General features: G+C 42.9%; 1 protein-coding gene across 1 annotated transcript; it reads left to right on the plus strand.

Annotated features, from left to right (window-relative positions):
- The first annotated feature begins 2,590 nt into the window (after positions 1–2,590).
- Positions 2,591–16,232, plus strand: PSMC3 (proteasome 26S subunit, ATPase 3). Its single transcript, XM_079951992.1, has 12 exons — positions 2,591–2,762; positions 2,959–3,039; positions 3,636–3,761; positions 7,540–7,644; positions 8,111–8,173; positions 9,311–9,448; positions 9,656–9,799; positions 10,082–10,230; positions 14,686–14,782; positions 14,935–15,080; positions 15,626–15,707; positions 15,876–16,232. The coding sequence occupies exons 1-12, from the start codon at positions 2,736–2,738 to the stop codon at positions 15,984–15,986; spliced, it is 1,269 nt and encodes a 422-aa protein (XP_079808118.1). The 5' UTR covers positions 2,591–2,735; the 3' UTR covers positions 15,987–16,232.
- Positions 16,233–16,389: the final 157 nt, after the last annotated feature.

Consider the following 16,389-nt stretch of genomic DNA (forward strand, 5'->3'; position numbering starts at 1 on the left):
ATAAAGTTGTATCAGCCAACGACTCAGTATTTTCAAATTACCTTGACACAGTTGTCTCTCCCACCACCACCGCCCACAAACATTAAAAGCAGTTTTTAACCGAGTAATGCATGCTGTAGTTAGCATCATTTTTTATTAATATACTGTTGCATTTTGTGTTCCTATCAAAACAACAACAACAAGAAAACCAGAATGTAGAGAGAAGGGAATGGCATCATTTTTAATGCAAGACCTATTTGAGGAGAAATGGAAAAGGCTTGTGAGCAACCCTAAGTGCAGATGAGGGAATAAATCAGTATGTTTGTTAGGGTTTTTGTGGATTTCTTATGCTGTGTGTGTGCAGAATCTTAGCAGATTTCACAAGAATCCTGCTTTTTCACTGCCAGCTGTCTTTGGTTTGACGGCAAGTTGACTTGGGAGATGGCTGGAGGAGGAGAGATTCTATTTTCTACAGATTACAGTTGACTTTGGGATCCCTTCTGTACAGTCCTACAGGAGTTTATAAACAGCAAAAGTTCTTACCAAAAGCACATTTTAAAGGCTACGCCCCTCATCCCTAAGGCAGCATAGGAGTTGCATCATGAATGACAACTTGGACCCTGATCTATATGTAGCATGCTAGATTAAATGTACCTGTGTTTTATAGCTTTCCAGAAGACACATATCACAAAGACTGCAATCCTAAGCACCTTTGTTGTGAGGTCCCACTGAACTCAGTGGCATTTACTTTTGAGAAAATATGCTTACAGTTGCATAGTATGTGAGGAATGGCATTGAGAACCTTCTTTCCCCCTTGTAAATGCAATGAAAGACTATTAAGCAACAAGCTTATAAGCAATAAGCAACAGGCTTATCAAGCAACTAGTGAAGACAGACACACTGAAAAGTCATTTCAGGTCTTTAGTTTATTTTTCTAGTTGTTTGTTATAATATAGCAGAAAAACCACAATTCAAGACCATTGTCTTCAATAGATCTGACTGCTTTTGGCTATCACAAATTGATAAGGCTGAAAATGAAACAGGTGAGAATGTGGTACATTAAATGCACAAGCTCTGTGATATGGAGCTTATTTAAGTGAATGTATTCATTGCATTATTATATACAGTATTGAATAACTGAATTAATGTACTCATATTACACATCAATTCAAGTTGTTCCTAACATGTCAGCTGAGGCAGTTAAGCAGAGGTAGGTTTAAGACAGAGTGTTTGCAGTTTGCCACACAACTAAATAGGTAAAAGCTAGAGCAAGGTGTGCTTTTAAAAACCTTTCAATTTATACTGAATACTAAATTGAGGTTAAAGGTAGCAGCAAGGTACCAGGCTTTGCCAAGCTGTGCCCACTAGATGTAAAAACAAAAAACAACTTTCAGCAATGTTTTCAAACTTGCCTTATGTGAAAAAATGTGGTGTGTGTGTTTTTTTTATTAGGTTGTTCTGAAAGGGTTTCCTGTACAAGGAAGAGGGGACCTGTACAATGACATGTTAATGTTGCTATATTGCAAATAAGCAAGCTCAGGCTTTATTAGGATTTATACCCTATCTTTCAATAAATTATCAGGGTGCTGGCTTACAATAAATGTTATTAGCATGGGTTGTGGAGGGAGGAGAGCTGAGGCTCAGAGAGTGGCTTGCAACAATCTCCTAGCATGATGTCACCCATTATTAATAATCCATCCTGCCGATGTGATGGTGGCATGCTGCGAGAGACAGTGGTTTATATGACAACCCTCTAATGAAGTCCACTTTTAGCATCCCCATATTGCAGACTGCGTGAGAATTTTAACCAAGTGTGGGTCACGATCTCCACCTATCTGATGGGGGACTGGGTGAGAACGACCTGGCAGCGGTCTTTGTTGTTGAAACATGACTCAGATCCCGGTCTCAACTGCTCTATTACACAGTAAAGACATTCTACGTAGATAACGGCGATGGCAAAGGAGAAGAGACGCTGTCAATTAACTGAGCACTTTAAAGGGAAAGTTCACAGTTAATTGACTGCCTGAATATTATATCCCTAAAAGGCTTTAAAGCTAAGCTGGCCTCCGGACTCGTTCTTCCCCCGTCTCTCTCCTTCCCTGTTGCTGGTCCCCGTTTTCCAGCCCTGCCAGCAAACGGTATACAGTATAACAACCTCGTTTAATGAACTTGTTATGTCAACCACACGCTTAGGTGGGGACGAGGCAGCATACTGTTAAGAATAAAAAGCTTGCATCGGGTTGTTATAGCTAAGAAAAACCTAGCTGAGCTGTCCATTCCCTCGTTCACATACGCGCAAAATAATACCAGGCGCATTTGTGCTTGTTTACCCGCAGTGTAAAACCGAAATCTAACTGAGGACTAGGGGAAGGGTGCTCCTCTTTAAGTTTTTAATCTCTATGAAGCTAAGTCGTCCGAGGCTTCCGTCGCTGCCCCAAACTAAGATGGCAGCGGAAGCGCTCGAAGTTCTACTAAGGAGCTAAGGAAAGACCATCACTCAGCGAATTTGAGCGCTTGGTCACATGACTCCAGTGTAGGGAAATCGCCTATTCCACCTGCTTCAGCAGATTCGACTGTCCCGGGTTTTCTCGCTAGATTAAGGAAAAGGCAAGTGTGGTAACTCCGCTTTAAAGAGAGAGGGGGAACCTTGAGAGACGTCGGTCGCGACTGCAAGGAGAGTCATTATCGCTGCTCTCGCCAAGCGCGTCGAATCTGCTGCTTCGAAGGCGGAGCTTGGCTAGTGTGGCTAAAGAAAGATGGCGTCGGTCTGGGATGAAGCGGAGGTGAGGAGATGGGGGGACGGACGGATGAGGGCGCGGGGGGCGAAAGGGGACTCCGTGGTCTCGGTACTGTTCGGCGGCAGAAGTTCCCCCGGTCGGGCCGCCCCGCGGCTTCCGCGGAAGGGTCCTGGGTGGGTGAGGAGGGCCCGGGCCCGAAGAGACGCGCTGCTTCTGGCCATGACTCTGTGTTTCTGCCTAGGATGGGATCGGCGAGGAGGTCCTCAAGATGTCCACGGAAGAGATCGTGCAGAGGACCCGCCTGCTGGACAGCGAAATCAAGGTGAGGTTGCGCTGGGCTGGCAGAGCCGGTGGCTCCAGGTTGCCATTGTCCCTTTTCAGTCTTTTCTGTATAGTTCCTGTAACCGAGACACACACCCCACCCGGCTCGCCCTTCCCCTTAAGGCTGTTCTCGTCACCTAGCATACCTGTTCGTCGGCCTGCCTTTCGAGGCAAAATGCCCAGTCACTTAAGTGTGACTTAAGTCCCGGCTGCACTATACATTTAAAGCAGCATCATAGCGCTTTAAACAGACATGGCTTCCCCTGAAGAATCCTGGGAAGTGTAGTTATAACAGTCCTGAGCATTGTTAGGCCATCCCTATTTCCCTCACGGAACTACAATTCAGAATGGTCTAACAGTAAATCTGTCTTCCCAGGGAGCTCTGAGAATTGTAGCTCTGTGAGAAGAATTAGCTGAGAGTTGTTAGGAGACTGTTCCGTTTTCTTCTACTATGGTTAAATTATTTTTGCTGTTTCTTTTTTTCTCGGCAGATTTGTTTCCTTTTATTTTTTGTTTAGTTGTTCCTCTCTAGACTTGCATGAACATACTTACGTTGACGCTTGTTTTTTGAAGTAATGTCTTACTTGGAATTTACAGATCATGAAGAGTGAGGTGCTGAGAGTAACCCATGAGCTGCAAGCCATGAAAGATAAGATCAAAGAGAACAGTGAGAAGATAAAAGTAAACAAAACACTGCCATATCTTGTTTCCAATGTCATAGAGGTGAGTTTCTTATGCCAATAGTAAAATAGATGATGCTAACAATGAATGTTTCTTATTTGTGCACATGAGACGATCTTTGGTGCTTTAGAAGATGGCTTAAGATGGTAGTGCTAAACTGGTTCTGCAAAGAGAACAGGGATGGAGTCTGTGGAGAAAGCACTATAACAACTTGGCCTGTTAAAATATGTATGTTTGTTTTAAAACGCATTATTTCTAATGTTGTCATTGCTGCAGAGTCCCTTTCATAGTTTTCACTAGCTCATTTTGATTTCTTGATGCAACTTCTTGGCTAAAGTGCTAAATAAATTTTAACATAACAGTAATCCAAGTTTATGCACCAACTACTGGTGCGGAAGAAACTGAAATTGACCAATTCTATGAAGACTTACAACACCTTATAGAAGTGACACCAAAGAAGGATGTTCTTCTCATTATAGGAGATTGGAATGCTAAAGTAGGGAACCAAGAGATAAAAGGAACAACTGGCAAGTTTGGCCTTGGAGAGCAAAATGAAGCAGGGCAAAGGCTAATAGAGTTCTGTCAAGAGAACAAGCTGGTCATCACAAACACACTTTTCCAACAACACAACAGACGACTCTACACGTGGACATCACCAGATGGGCAGCATCGAAATCAGATTGATTATATTCTCTGCAGCCAAAGATGGAGAAGCTCTATACAGTCAGCAAAAACAAGACCTGGAGCTGACTGTGGCTCAGATCATCAGCTTCTTATAGCAAAATTCAAGCTTAAACTGAAGAAAGTAGGAAAAACCACTGGGCCGGTAAGATACAATCTAAATCAAATCCCTTATGAATACACAGTGGAAGTGAGGAACAGGTTTAAGGATTTAGATCTGCTGGACAGAGTGCCTGAAGAACTATGGATGGAGGCTCGCAACATTATACAGGAGGCAGCAACGAAAACCATCCCAATGAAAAGGAAATGCAAGAAAGCAAAGTGGCTGTCCAACGAGGCCTTACAAATAGCGGGGGAGAGAAAGCAAGCAAAATGCGAGGGAGATAGAGAAAGATACAGGAAATTGAATGCAGATTTCCAAAAAATAGCAAGGAGAGATAAGAAGGCCTTCTTAAATGAGCAATGCAAAGAAATAGAGGAAAACAACAGAATGGGAAGAACCAGAGATCTGTTCAAGAAAATTGGAGATATGAAAGGAACATTTCGTTCAAAGATTACCATAATAAAGGACAAAAGTGGTAAGGACCTAACAGAAGCAGAAGACATCAAGAAGAGGTGGCAAGAATACACAGAGGAATTATACCAGAAAGATATGGATGTCTCGTACACCCCAGGTAGTGGGGTTGCTGACCTTGAGCCAGACATCCTGGAGAGTGAAGTTAAATGGGCCTTAGAAAGCACTGCAAATAACAAGGCCAGTGGAAGTGATGGTATTCCAGCTGAACTATTTAAAATTTTAAAAAATGATGCTGTTAAGGTGCTACACTCAATATGCCAGCAAGTTTGGAAAACTCAGCAGTGGCCAGAGGATTGGAGAAGATCAGTCTACATCCCAATCCCAAAGAAGGGCAGTGCCAAAGAATGCTCCAACTACCGCACAATTTCACTCATTTCACACGCTAGCAAGGTTATGCTTAAAATTCTACAAGGAAGGCTCAAGCAGTATGTGGACCGAGAACTCCCAGAAGTGCAAGCTGGATTTAGAAGAGGCAGAGGAACCAGAGACCAAATTGCAAACATGCGCTGGATTATGGAGAAAGCTAGAGAGTTCCAGAAAGACATCTACTTCTGCTTCATTGACTATGCAAAAGCCTTTGACTGTGTCGACCACAGCAAACTATGGCAAGCTCTTAAAGAAATGGGAGTGCCTGATCACCTCATCTGTCTCCTGAGAAATCTCTATGTGGGACAAGAAGCTACAGTTAGAACTGGATATGGAACAACTGATTGGTTCAAAATTGGGAAAGGAGTACGACAAGGCTGTATATTGTCTCCCTGCTTATTTAACTTATATGCAGAATTCATCATGCGAAAGGCTGGGCTGGATGAATCCGAAGCCGGAATTAAGATTGCCGGAAGAAATATCAACAACCTCAGATATGCAGATGACACAACCTTGATGGCAGAAAGTGAGGAGGAATTAAAGAAGCTTTTATTGAGGGTGAAAGAGGAGAGCGCAAAATATAGTCTGAAGCTCAACATCAAAAAAACGAAGATCATGGCCACTGGTCCCATCACCTCCTGGCAAATAGAAGGAGAAGAAATGGAGGCAGTGAGAGATTTTACTTTCTTGGGCTCCATGATCACTGCAGATGGTGACAGCAGCCACGAAATTAAGAGACGCCTGCTTCTTGGGAGGAAAGCAATGACAAACCTAGACAGCATCTTAAAATGTAGAGACATCACCTTGCCAACAAAGGTCCGTATAGTAAAAGCTATGGTTTTCCCAGTAGTGATGTATGGAAGCGAGAGCTGGACCATAAAGAAGGCAGATCGCCGAAGAATTGATTCCTTTGAATTATGGTGCTGGAGGAGACTCTTGAGAGTCCCATGGACTGCAAGAAGAACAAACCGATCCATTCTTAAGGAAATCAGCCCTGAGTGCTCACTGGAAGGACAGATTGTGAAGCTGAGGCTCCAATACTTTGGCCACCTCATGAGAAGAGAAGACTCCCTGGAAAAGACCCTGATGTTGGGAAAGATGGAGGGCACAAGGAGAAGGGGACGACAGAGGACGAGATGGTTGGATAGTGTCTTCGAAGCTACAGACATGAGTCTGACCAAACTGCGGGAGGCAGTGGAAGACAGGAGGGCCTGGCGTGCTCTGGTCCATGGGGTCACGAAGAGTCGGACACGACTAAACGACTAAACAACAACAACAACAACAAACAATGAATGTTTCTTATTTGTGCACATGAGACGATCTTTGGTGCTTTAGAAGATGGCTTAAGATGGTAGTGCTAAACTGGTTCTGCAAAGAGAACAGGGATGGAGTCTGTGGAGAAAGCACTATAACAACTTGGCCTGTTAAAATATGTATGTTTGTTTTAAAACGCATTATTTCTAATGTTGTCATTGCTGCAGAGTCCCTTTCATAGTTTTCACTAGCTCAGTTTGATTTCTTGATGCAACTTCTTGGCTAAAGTGCTAAATAAATTTATTAGGTAAACCCCACTGAAGACAATGGAACTTAATTTCCAAGTAAATATGAAGACAGTTGCTTTAATTTGCTAGTCTGAAAAATAGATAGTCATAAATGAATCAACTGCAAAGAGGACCTACATTTCTTGGCAAAGGCAGCAATCTGCAGTCTCCCTTTGCATTTCTAATGGGGACTACTTTTCATTTTAAAACTTAGGGGAAAATACTGAGACAACTTTTGGACACTGTTGTTGTTTAGTCGTTTAGTCGTGTCCGACTGTTCGTGACCCCATGGACCGGAGCACGCCAGGCACTTCTGTTTAGTTATTAGCTTATGTTTTGCAGTGAACCACCCTGGGAGCTGTTTGGCTAAAGGGTGATATAAGTAAATGCTTAATAAATTAAATTGTGTCTTCCTATATTACACAATATTTCCTAGCTGTTGTGCAGTAGGCAAAACTACCTACTGACTTGTACCTACTGATTTCCCCTGCAAAGGAGTGATGGACCAAGATAATTCTGGAGGCCTCAAAGACTCTTTAATAGTTGCTGGACAACTTAGTGCTTCTTTCCATTGCTGTGTGTAATTGTCAGCCAGGATTATGATGTGATTAATTGTGGTATGCTTGCACTCCTGTTGGTCTCTTTCCACCTCTAGCTGCTAGATGTTGATCCCAATGACCAAGAGGAGGATGGAGCAAATATTGACCTTGATTCTCAAAGGAAGGGCAAGTGTGCTGTGATCAAGACCTCTACTCGTCAGGTGAGAACAGCTTGTTGAGAGTGCTGTCATTTATACACACAAATATGAAGCTACCTTACACCATTTTAACTGGAGGTGCAAGGGATTGAATCTGGGATTTTGTCCATGCAAAAAAGTATTATTGTTTTATTATTTATTAAATTTGTTAGTCACTTTATTTTGCTTACAGCAACCCAAAGCAGCTTACAACCAACCAACCAAACGGATCCATTGAACCCATTGAAAATAGCTATTGAATTACGCCCCCCCTCCACAAAACACTAAAGATCATGGTATAACGTCCCAAGAAAAGCTTACCTGGCATATCTTTTAAACCTGTTTTATTTCAGCAGGCATTTTTAATCTAGGGCTTTTTTTAGGTTTTAAGAGTGTATTTTAGATTTATTTGTTGTGTTGAGCATTTGGAGAACTGATGGCACCTAGATCAAATCCAAATGTTAATACTTTGTTGCATTTTCTTCAACAGACTTATTTCCTGCCTGTGATTGGGTTGGTTGATGCTGAAAAACTGAAGCCTGGAGATCTTGTGGTGAGTATTTTCTGCTCTGCGCAACCATAAGCAGCCATAAATACATACCTGGTTTGTTTTTCATGATATACTGTTGAGGGTAAAGGTAAAGGGACCCCTGACCATTAGGTCCAGTCGTGGCCGACTCTGGGGTTGTGGCGCTCATCTGGCTTTATTGGCCGAGGGAGCCGGCGTACAGCTTCCGGGTCATGTGGCCAGCATGACTAAGCCGCTTCTGGCGAACCAGAGCAGTGCATGGAAACGCCGTTTACCTTCCCGCCAGAGCAGTACCTATTTATCTACTTGCACTTTGACGTGCTTTTGAACTGCTAGGTTGGCAGGAGCAGGGACCGAGCAATGGGAGCTCACCCCGTCACGGGGATTCGAACCGCCGACCTTCTGATCGGCAAGTCCTAGGCTCTGTGGTTTAACCCACAGTGCTGGATAGTTTACCATAAATGAGGTATCCCTAATTGTCTTGAGAATTATTATGACATTTTAGTAAACTGCCACCCCAGGCAATATTTCTTAGCTGTTTGATTTAGTAGACTTCCCTTTTAATGCAGCTGAGGTATGTGTGAATGCTGTACAGCAGAGGTGGCTAACCCAGAAGTGGCCCTCCAAGAGTTTTTGTAGCTTATCAAGACCCCCACCTCCCCCCAAAAAGAGTATTCTGTTTAAAGAAATATTGGATACTTATGAACACTGAGATTCACTTCACAAAAGTACTGCTTGGTGTCTTATTACGGGGTTCTTGTTTACTCCTCTGATGCTGAATCTTGGTGCATACAAGAATTATTTTTCTTATGCCTCAGACAAGTGGTTATAACATGACTTATGATGAAAAATATTCCTTTTCATGAATGTCTGTGGCTGTTTGCTTTTCGCAGTTTAGTAACTATTTTCTGCTTTAAAATAAAGACTAGTCTCTTGATTGATTTCAAAATGGAGTTCAAAATTAAACCAGTGCAACAGTGCTTGTTGGTTCATCTAATGCCCAGAAATCGTAGCTCTAATGTTTAATTGACAGATTCTTGATGGATTTGCAACAATAACACAAGAGAATTTAAAAGGGGGGGAGGGGCAGAGAGCATGAACTGAGTATGAAGAAGTTGGTTTTGGAGTAAAGAAGACTAATTCCTGAAATTATATCTGTAGGGAGTGAACAAGGACTCTTACCTGATTCTGGAGACCCTGCCCACAGAATATGACTCACGAGTCAAAGCTATGGAGGTGGACGAGAGGCCTACAGAGCAGTACAGTGATATTGGGGGACTGGATAAACAGATCCAAGAGGTGAGAACAAGAGGCTGTGGGCGGGGGTGGGGAGCAGTCTTTTAAGCTGTAAGCCTGCAAGCAGGGATTGTCTTGTTTTTAATATGCCTACAGCATTGGATACATTTTAGGTGTTTTTTAAATAATAAATAATACCTGTCCTGGAGTGTGGATTAATGGGCAGCATGGTCCATAGTAGGGATTAATCATCTCTTTCTGTCTTGGCAGCTGGTAGAAGCTATTGTCTTGCCAATGAATCATAAAGAAAAATTTGAAAACCTGGGTATCCAGCCTCCTAAAGGGGTCCTCATGTATGGACCTCCAGGAACAGGAAAGACACTTTTAGCAAGAGCGTGTGCTGCACAGACAAAGGTAAGATTTGATGTTTGTTTCCCAAAGTCCAGGAACTGTCTTAGTATTGTGTGGGGTTCTGTATGGTGATTCCACAGCAGTGTAGTCCATGCCCCAAATCCAAATCCTTTCATACTGCATTTCATTTGATGATTTTATTTCAATATTAGTTTTTTTAAGTTGTTTTACTTTGTGGAAGTACATACTGTTAGGATGCAAAATACTGTATTTGCCTGGGATACCACACTTGTGCAGAACCCACAAGCCTGCATATATTTTCCTTTTCTGCTACCCACTCTCTAGGCTACATTCTTGAAGCTGGCTGGCCCACAGCTGGTGCAGATGTTCATTGGAGATGGAGCCAAATTAGTGCGAGATGCCTTTGCATTAGCCAAGGAGAAAGCACCTTCTATCATCTTTATTGATGAACTTGATGCCATTGGCACAAAAAGGTAAGATCTTGGGACTGTATATGATCTGGAAATCATGCCAGGCTTCTTTGTGAAGCCAAATAAGACTGTAATGTACAAGTATTGATAGGATCGTTCCTGATTTCTGTAAGAATATATGTTAGATGAAAAGATGACTACTGAACTTTTGTGGTCCTAATTGAGATCCATAGTAGCTGTTGAAAAACCACCCTCCTTATAGGCTAGCTCCGTATACAGGCAACAGCAGATTTGCATGGGGTTTTGGTTCCTGACCCCTGTGTGCATCGGCGGAGCGTGCATAAATCCATTTTGCCCCATCAGGCCCCCTTTTCCAGCCACTTCTAGGTTGCTGCATTCCTAGTCACACATCAATTGGTGGTTGCCTGTACATCAACTATAGCTGTTTTTGGACAGGAATATATATATATATATATTTTAAAGATTTTTATTAAAATTTTAAAGGTTACATAAGTCACAACAAAAAAACACCCAATTAAACCAAAAAAGAAAGCAATACATAAAAACAAGTCACATCAAAAGAAAAAGATAAAAAATGGAAAACAGACAAAAAACAAGCAAAAAAAATGCATAGAATCCAGAGAAAAAGAAAGAAAAAGAAAAGAAAAGAACAAATCAAACCTTTACATAACTTTCCTTCTTTAACTTATTTCCTTGACCTCCTCACACCTCCCCTCTTTGTATTCTGATTCAGTTAGAAATTCCAGCAAATCCTTCATCCTTGTTTTTATCCTAATAATTTATCTTAATATACTGTAGTTTGACATTCTCTTCTTTCACCAATTAATCATCCATTTTTACTTTATTTAATCTTATTTCTCATTAAAACTAATATATTGAACTTAATCTCTTAAGACATTTCCCCTAGGGTCATAAAAATTTCATTCCACGATTTTTCCATTTCTCATTATTATTTTTTTATTTTTTTTAAATTCCTTATATACCCTTTAAATTCCCAATTTCTTTCCTCCGTCTCCCCTCCCCGGTCCCGGTCCCGCCCTCAGTTCCATCAACCTCCCAGCGTCCATCAACCTGGAGATCCGATATCCGAGGCTCTTAACTCTTCTTCATTTCCCTTCTGCCGATCTTCTTGATAAACTTTGGTGCTAAAAAGCAGATCTCGGGGGAGCTCCATCCCAACAATGGTTATATTCCTTCTTGACAAGTCTGCCAGGTTTCCATAATTAAAGCTAGGGCCCATAAAGTACCGTATTTTTCGCTCTATAACATGCATCTGACCATAACACGCACGTAGTTTTTAGAGGAGGAAAACAAGAAAAAAATATTTTGAACGAAACAGTGGGTGCATGATTTTTATGGTTCATGCTGTGGCCACAGCATGGTGGTGAGTTTGGGGTAGCCCAATGCAAAAATCCTGAGGATCCATGTGGATCCATGCTTTGTAACCACGTTTTAAGTGGGGAGGGAAGGAAAAGCACTCAAGGGACAAGGAGCACGCGTGGAGAAGGAGCTTTTCGGCGAGCTGAGCGGGGAGGAGGGAGGGAAAGAGCACTGTTGCTTTAAAGGTATACTTAAGGTACTTGCCCTGTGCCTGGGTTTTTTTCCATTTAACAGTTTGCAGCCTTTTCCTTCCGCTCCTTGTTTTGAGGCAGAATAGATTTGAGCAAGTGAGGAGGACTTGGATTGCAGGGGATTCACCATTAGCTGTGTAAAAGCGCTCCTCCTTGTAGCCTGAGTGATAAGCAGCCACCAGCAGCAATAGAATGGAGCACAAAAAAGTGGTAGGGGCACTAGGACCCAGACAATGCTCGAATCTATCCTGCCTGAAAACAAGCTGCTCCCTCCCAGCGGATCAGCTGAGACGCGGGGATTTGCAAATTTTCCCCTCTCCCTCATCCCCAGCCTTTTTTTTTTTAACTTCCTGGTTTTCACTGCGTGGCTCAGAGCTCGAGGTTGGTTTTATTTTGCTGCTGGTTGCTTAAATTTTATCTTTCCTGCCGTCCCTCTGCAGCCTCATTGCTCTGTTTAGAGAGCACACGGACCTTTGCTAGCGTCTGTCCCTCCTCCCGTGTAAGCGGCTGCTGCCCGCTTTGCTGCCATGGCTCTCCTTCCCTCCCTCCTCCCCGGCTCCAGGTCGCTTTAAAGCAAGCAAAGCGAGAGCCTCGTAGAGTGTGTAAGCGGCTCCCGCTTTGCTTGACTGACGGCAGCCATGGCTCCGATCCGTGCATTCGCTCCTTAACACGCACAGGCATTTTCCCTTACTTTCTAGGAGCAAAAAAGTGTGTGTTTTGGAGCGAAAACTACGGTATTCCAAACCTTGTTTCACAGTTCTTCCAAGTCCAAAGGCCCCCGAAGCTCCAATCTCCTCCTGGCTCAAATTCATATTCCAAAAGTCATTTGATCCCTGCATAAAGGGATCTCTCCACTTTTCTTTTTCCAGATCAGGCCAGGCACTGGCTTCTCCTAATTACAGTCATATAAGGCCTCAAGTTGTAATCCTCCATTTGCCTCTTTAGGGTTAAAGCTCCCCAATATTTTGCTTTATATGCAACAACAGCAACTTTCTCCTTCTCTAATTCATCAATTTGTTCAGTTAAGAAAGGTTCTTGTGCCGGGTTCTTGTCGACTTCTATGCTGATGCCCACTTTTGTTCCCAAGATATCAATATTAGTAGCCATGACATCTCTCTGTTTATGCAGCTTTCCCAGCAGATAAATTGTCCTATTCAGAGCAGACGCTACTTCTTCCTTTACCGACATTCTTAAGAAATTCAAGGTCAAAACTAGTTTCTCACAGTCCTTATCTTCAGAGTAATTTCGCAGCTGCACACTTGTAACAATGTCCCAAAACTCCCTCTAGAGGGAAGCAGTCTCAATTTGTATCAATCCTTTCCAGCACAATTCCAAAAGTAAATTAATTACAGTTCCCAGTTACTTTTTCTTCTTTTTAAATGCAGAAGCAGACAATAGAAACAATGTCTTTCTTTTAAAGCTAGCTGTCAAATTAATGCCAACTGTCAAATTAAAGCTAGCTGTCAAGTTAAAGCTAGCTGTCAAATTTGTCCTGTTTACCGTCGATGGACTTTTTGCAAACCGTTCCCAGGTTCAGAGACGTAATGCTTCAATCTTTAATTTTCCACCTTCTCCTGCAAGTTCACTTGGTCAGAATTGATAGTTTCAATCAGTGGAGTTTTAATCCTTTACGCGAGACTTTCCAAAACCTTAGTTAGTAACTACTTTGCTTCAGTCTATTTACAGAAAGGGAAGGCGGACTTCCTGTTTAGACCTTCCCCGTTCGGTGCCAAATTAAATTATTTAAAAGCTCAATTTCCCGTTCTACTCATGGGTTGTTGTTTAGAATCCAATTGTCCACAGGAAAAAAGTCAGCGCTCTCCGACAGCGGCAATGCGGCTTCGCTCCATGAAATAAGCGGTCGATTCAAAGCACCGCGCCTCTCACCCCACGTCGCTCCGGATTCCCGATACCGGGTCTCCCCGCGAGTAGGTGGGCGCTGAAGGTGCCAGCCGAATCCCAGGTTCACAGACTTCTCCCGTCTCTGATTTCTAAGGGTCTCCGCCGTCGCCGTGGCGGTCAGACCCTGTTTTTCACGGAGCCGGTTCCTCCCGATCGGAGGAGCTCCGCCATTGCCGGAGGCGCTAACCCCGAAGTTGTTTTTGGACAGGAATAGTCTGGCCATAGTGATTCATACATTGCTATAATCAAGTCTTGAGGTTACCAATGTGCTCTGAATGGGGCTACCCTTGGGCCTGGTCTGGAAGCTCCAGCGGGGGCTAGACTGTTCATGGGGACAGACTTCCACCAGCACAGAAGTCTGGTGTTCAAAAGCTTGCATTGGCTGCCTGTAAACTACGAGGTCAAGCTCAAGGTTCTTGTATCAACCTACAAGGGCCTTAGCAACTTGGATCCAGGAGACCTCAAGAACTGCCTAGTATCTCTGTCCCATCAATGAAGTCTTTGGGGTAGTCACTGTTAGTGCCTCCCCATGGCTCAGATGCACAACTTGTATCCACCAGGAGCCATGTGTTTCACATTTTGGGCCCAGTTTTGTGGAACTTTTTTCCATTTGAGGTCAGACAGGTCCCCTCCCTGTTGAACTTCCAGCACCTACTGACGGTTGTTGTTACAGCAGGCATTTTAATTGAAGTCAGATGGAATTGTCCTAAATCATACCACTGTTTCCTATGTCAGCAGCATAGACCCAATCACCTATCTTCATTAGCCCATTGATATTGGCCCATTAACACTGGCACAATAACTAATAGTATGTTTACATGACACATGCAAAATCCATGCTTCTGAAGGTTCAAATGGTGGTTGTGCTACCAGACCATAGGGGAGTCATTTGCTTCACTGACTATGATGACATTGCAGTAACAATTAGATTTGGCTTATACTTGTATGGTGAACATGAATATAAGGTTTCTGCAAGGGATATGCTGTGTAACAAAAGTTGACTTTCTACCATGATTTCTTCCAGATTTGACAGTGAAAAGGCTGGTGATCGGGAAGTACAGAGGACCATGTTGGAATTGCTGAACCAGCTTGATGGATTCCAACCTAACACACAAGTCAAGGTAACTTTCCTTTGCTTGAGGGTACGAGGTGGGGGTGCTGCAAGCAGAGATTACAGAGTGGCTTCGAAGCCATTTTGATGAGAAAGATGTTAATAGGTTCACCTGCATCTCAGAGCACTAAAATCACTGTTCCTGGGTTCTCTCTTATCCAGGTGATTGCTGCGACTAACCGTGTGGATATCCTAGACCCTGCTCTACTCCGCTCAGGGCGTCTGGATCGTAAGATTGAGTTTCCAATGCCCAATGAGGAGGCTAGAGCCAGGATTATGCAGATCCATTCACGCAAGATGAATGTCAGGTATTAAAAAGGAATGAAGCCAGCTTGTGGAAATGGCTGGGTTGCGGGCAATAGTACTCTTCCTTTATTCTCCAGGCCCTGTCATAAGTAAACTATAGAGTGTTCTTGTCTTGGATTCAGTAGGAGCACAGGTTATGCTATTGGGCTTAAGAATCTTGACTTTCTCAGAGCTCAGTTCTGATCTTTATGGCTGTAAACACATGTTAGCGCTGGGTGGTACTTGCTGTAATATCAGAAATCTAAGAGATAGCCAAGCAATATTTCCAGTGATCAAGTGGGGCATTAGTACCCCTCATTGCTTCTTTTCTTTCCCTATGACTTGTCAAATCAGAATAATTAATTCAAATTTAAATACAGTAAGTGTGCTTAATTTTATACAGAGGGCAGGTTTTTTGCTTTTTGTGGTGCAGAAATTAATTTTTATCACTGAATATGCACAGCCCTAGCTTTGACGTTGAAGCATTCTCAGGAAGTTTTTATGTGTCCTTTCCAGTTGAGCTCTTTTTTCCTTTTTAATTTTTAAAACATAATTTATTTCTCTGCAGCCCTGATGTGAATTATGAAGAGCTGGCTCGTTGCACAGATGACTTCAATGGGGCACAGTGCAAGGCTGTGTGTGTGGAAGCGGTAAGTAGATCTACCCCACCCCACCCCCAATGCTGCTTCCTTTGAGAAACTGTCCTCAGCAGCTGATGCTGAACTGGGGAGAGTGCCTTCAACACAAAAGAGTGGCAATTTTCTGTGCTGCATTATTAGGTTTTTTTTTCTGAGCCATCCTTTTTCTCTTTGGATCAGGGGATGATTGCCTTACGGCATGGAGCTACAGAGCTTACCCATGAAGATTACATGGAAGGAATCTTGGAAGTCCAGGCCAAGAAGAAAGCTAATCTACAATATTATGCCTGATTCTTGTACCTGAAGCTAATTATTCAGGCTTTGGCTGAGAAACCAGGATCAAGAGTTGGATCTGGAACTTTCTTACTTTCTATTACCTGATGGGCTAAAATAAAGCATTTGCTTTGACTAGGGCAGCTGTTATGTTGCTACGCCTTGAAGAAAAAGAATTACCTTCGTGGAATGGTACCCTTATGCATGTATGAGGCATATGTCTTCCTTTTAACCCCTTAAAAACACCAAAATTTGCACAAAGAACCCAAATTTGTCATTTGCTGTTTGTGTGATTGAATTCTTAAGCTTTTAAAAAATTACTCCTTCACCACAGCATTCCAGTTCCTGCTGATGTATGCTTACACCCCCTACAGAGCATTTAAACTGAAGGCACAGGTATACTGATGTCCCCTAGAGGGTG

This window comes from Podarcis cretensis (assembly GCF_951804945.1).
Source record: "Podarcis cretensis genome assembly, chromosome: 1".
NCBI lineage: Eukaryota > Metazoa > Chordata > Lepidosauria > Squamata > Lacertidae > Podarcis > Podarcis cretensis.

What these genes read in the sequence shown, in the direction of transcription:
- PSMC3 (XM_079951992.1), top strand. Translation starts at nt 2,736, where the DNA reads ATGGCGTCGGTCTGGGATGAAGCGGAG. An exon ending in TTGTTTCCAATGTCATAGAG is followed by an intron (nt 3,762 to 7,539) that starts GTGAGTTTCTTA and finishes TTCCACCTCTAG; the next exon opens with CTGCTAGATGTTGATCCCAA. An exon ending in AACCTAACACACAAGTCAAG is followed by an intron (nt 14,783 to 14,934) that starts GTAACTTTCCTT and finishes TCTCTTATCCAG; the next exon opens with GTGATTGCTGCGACTAACCG.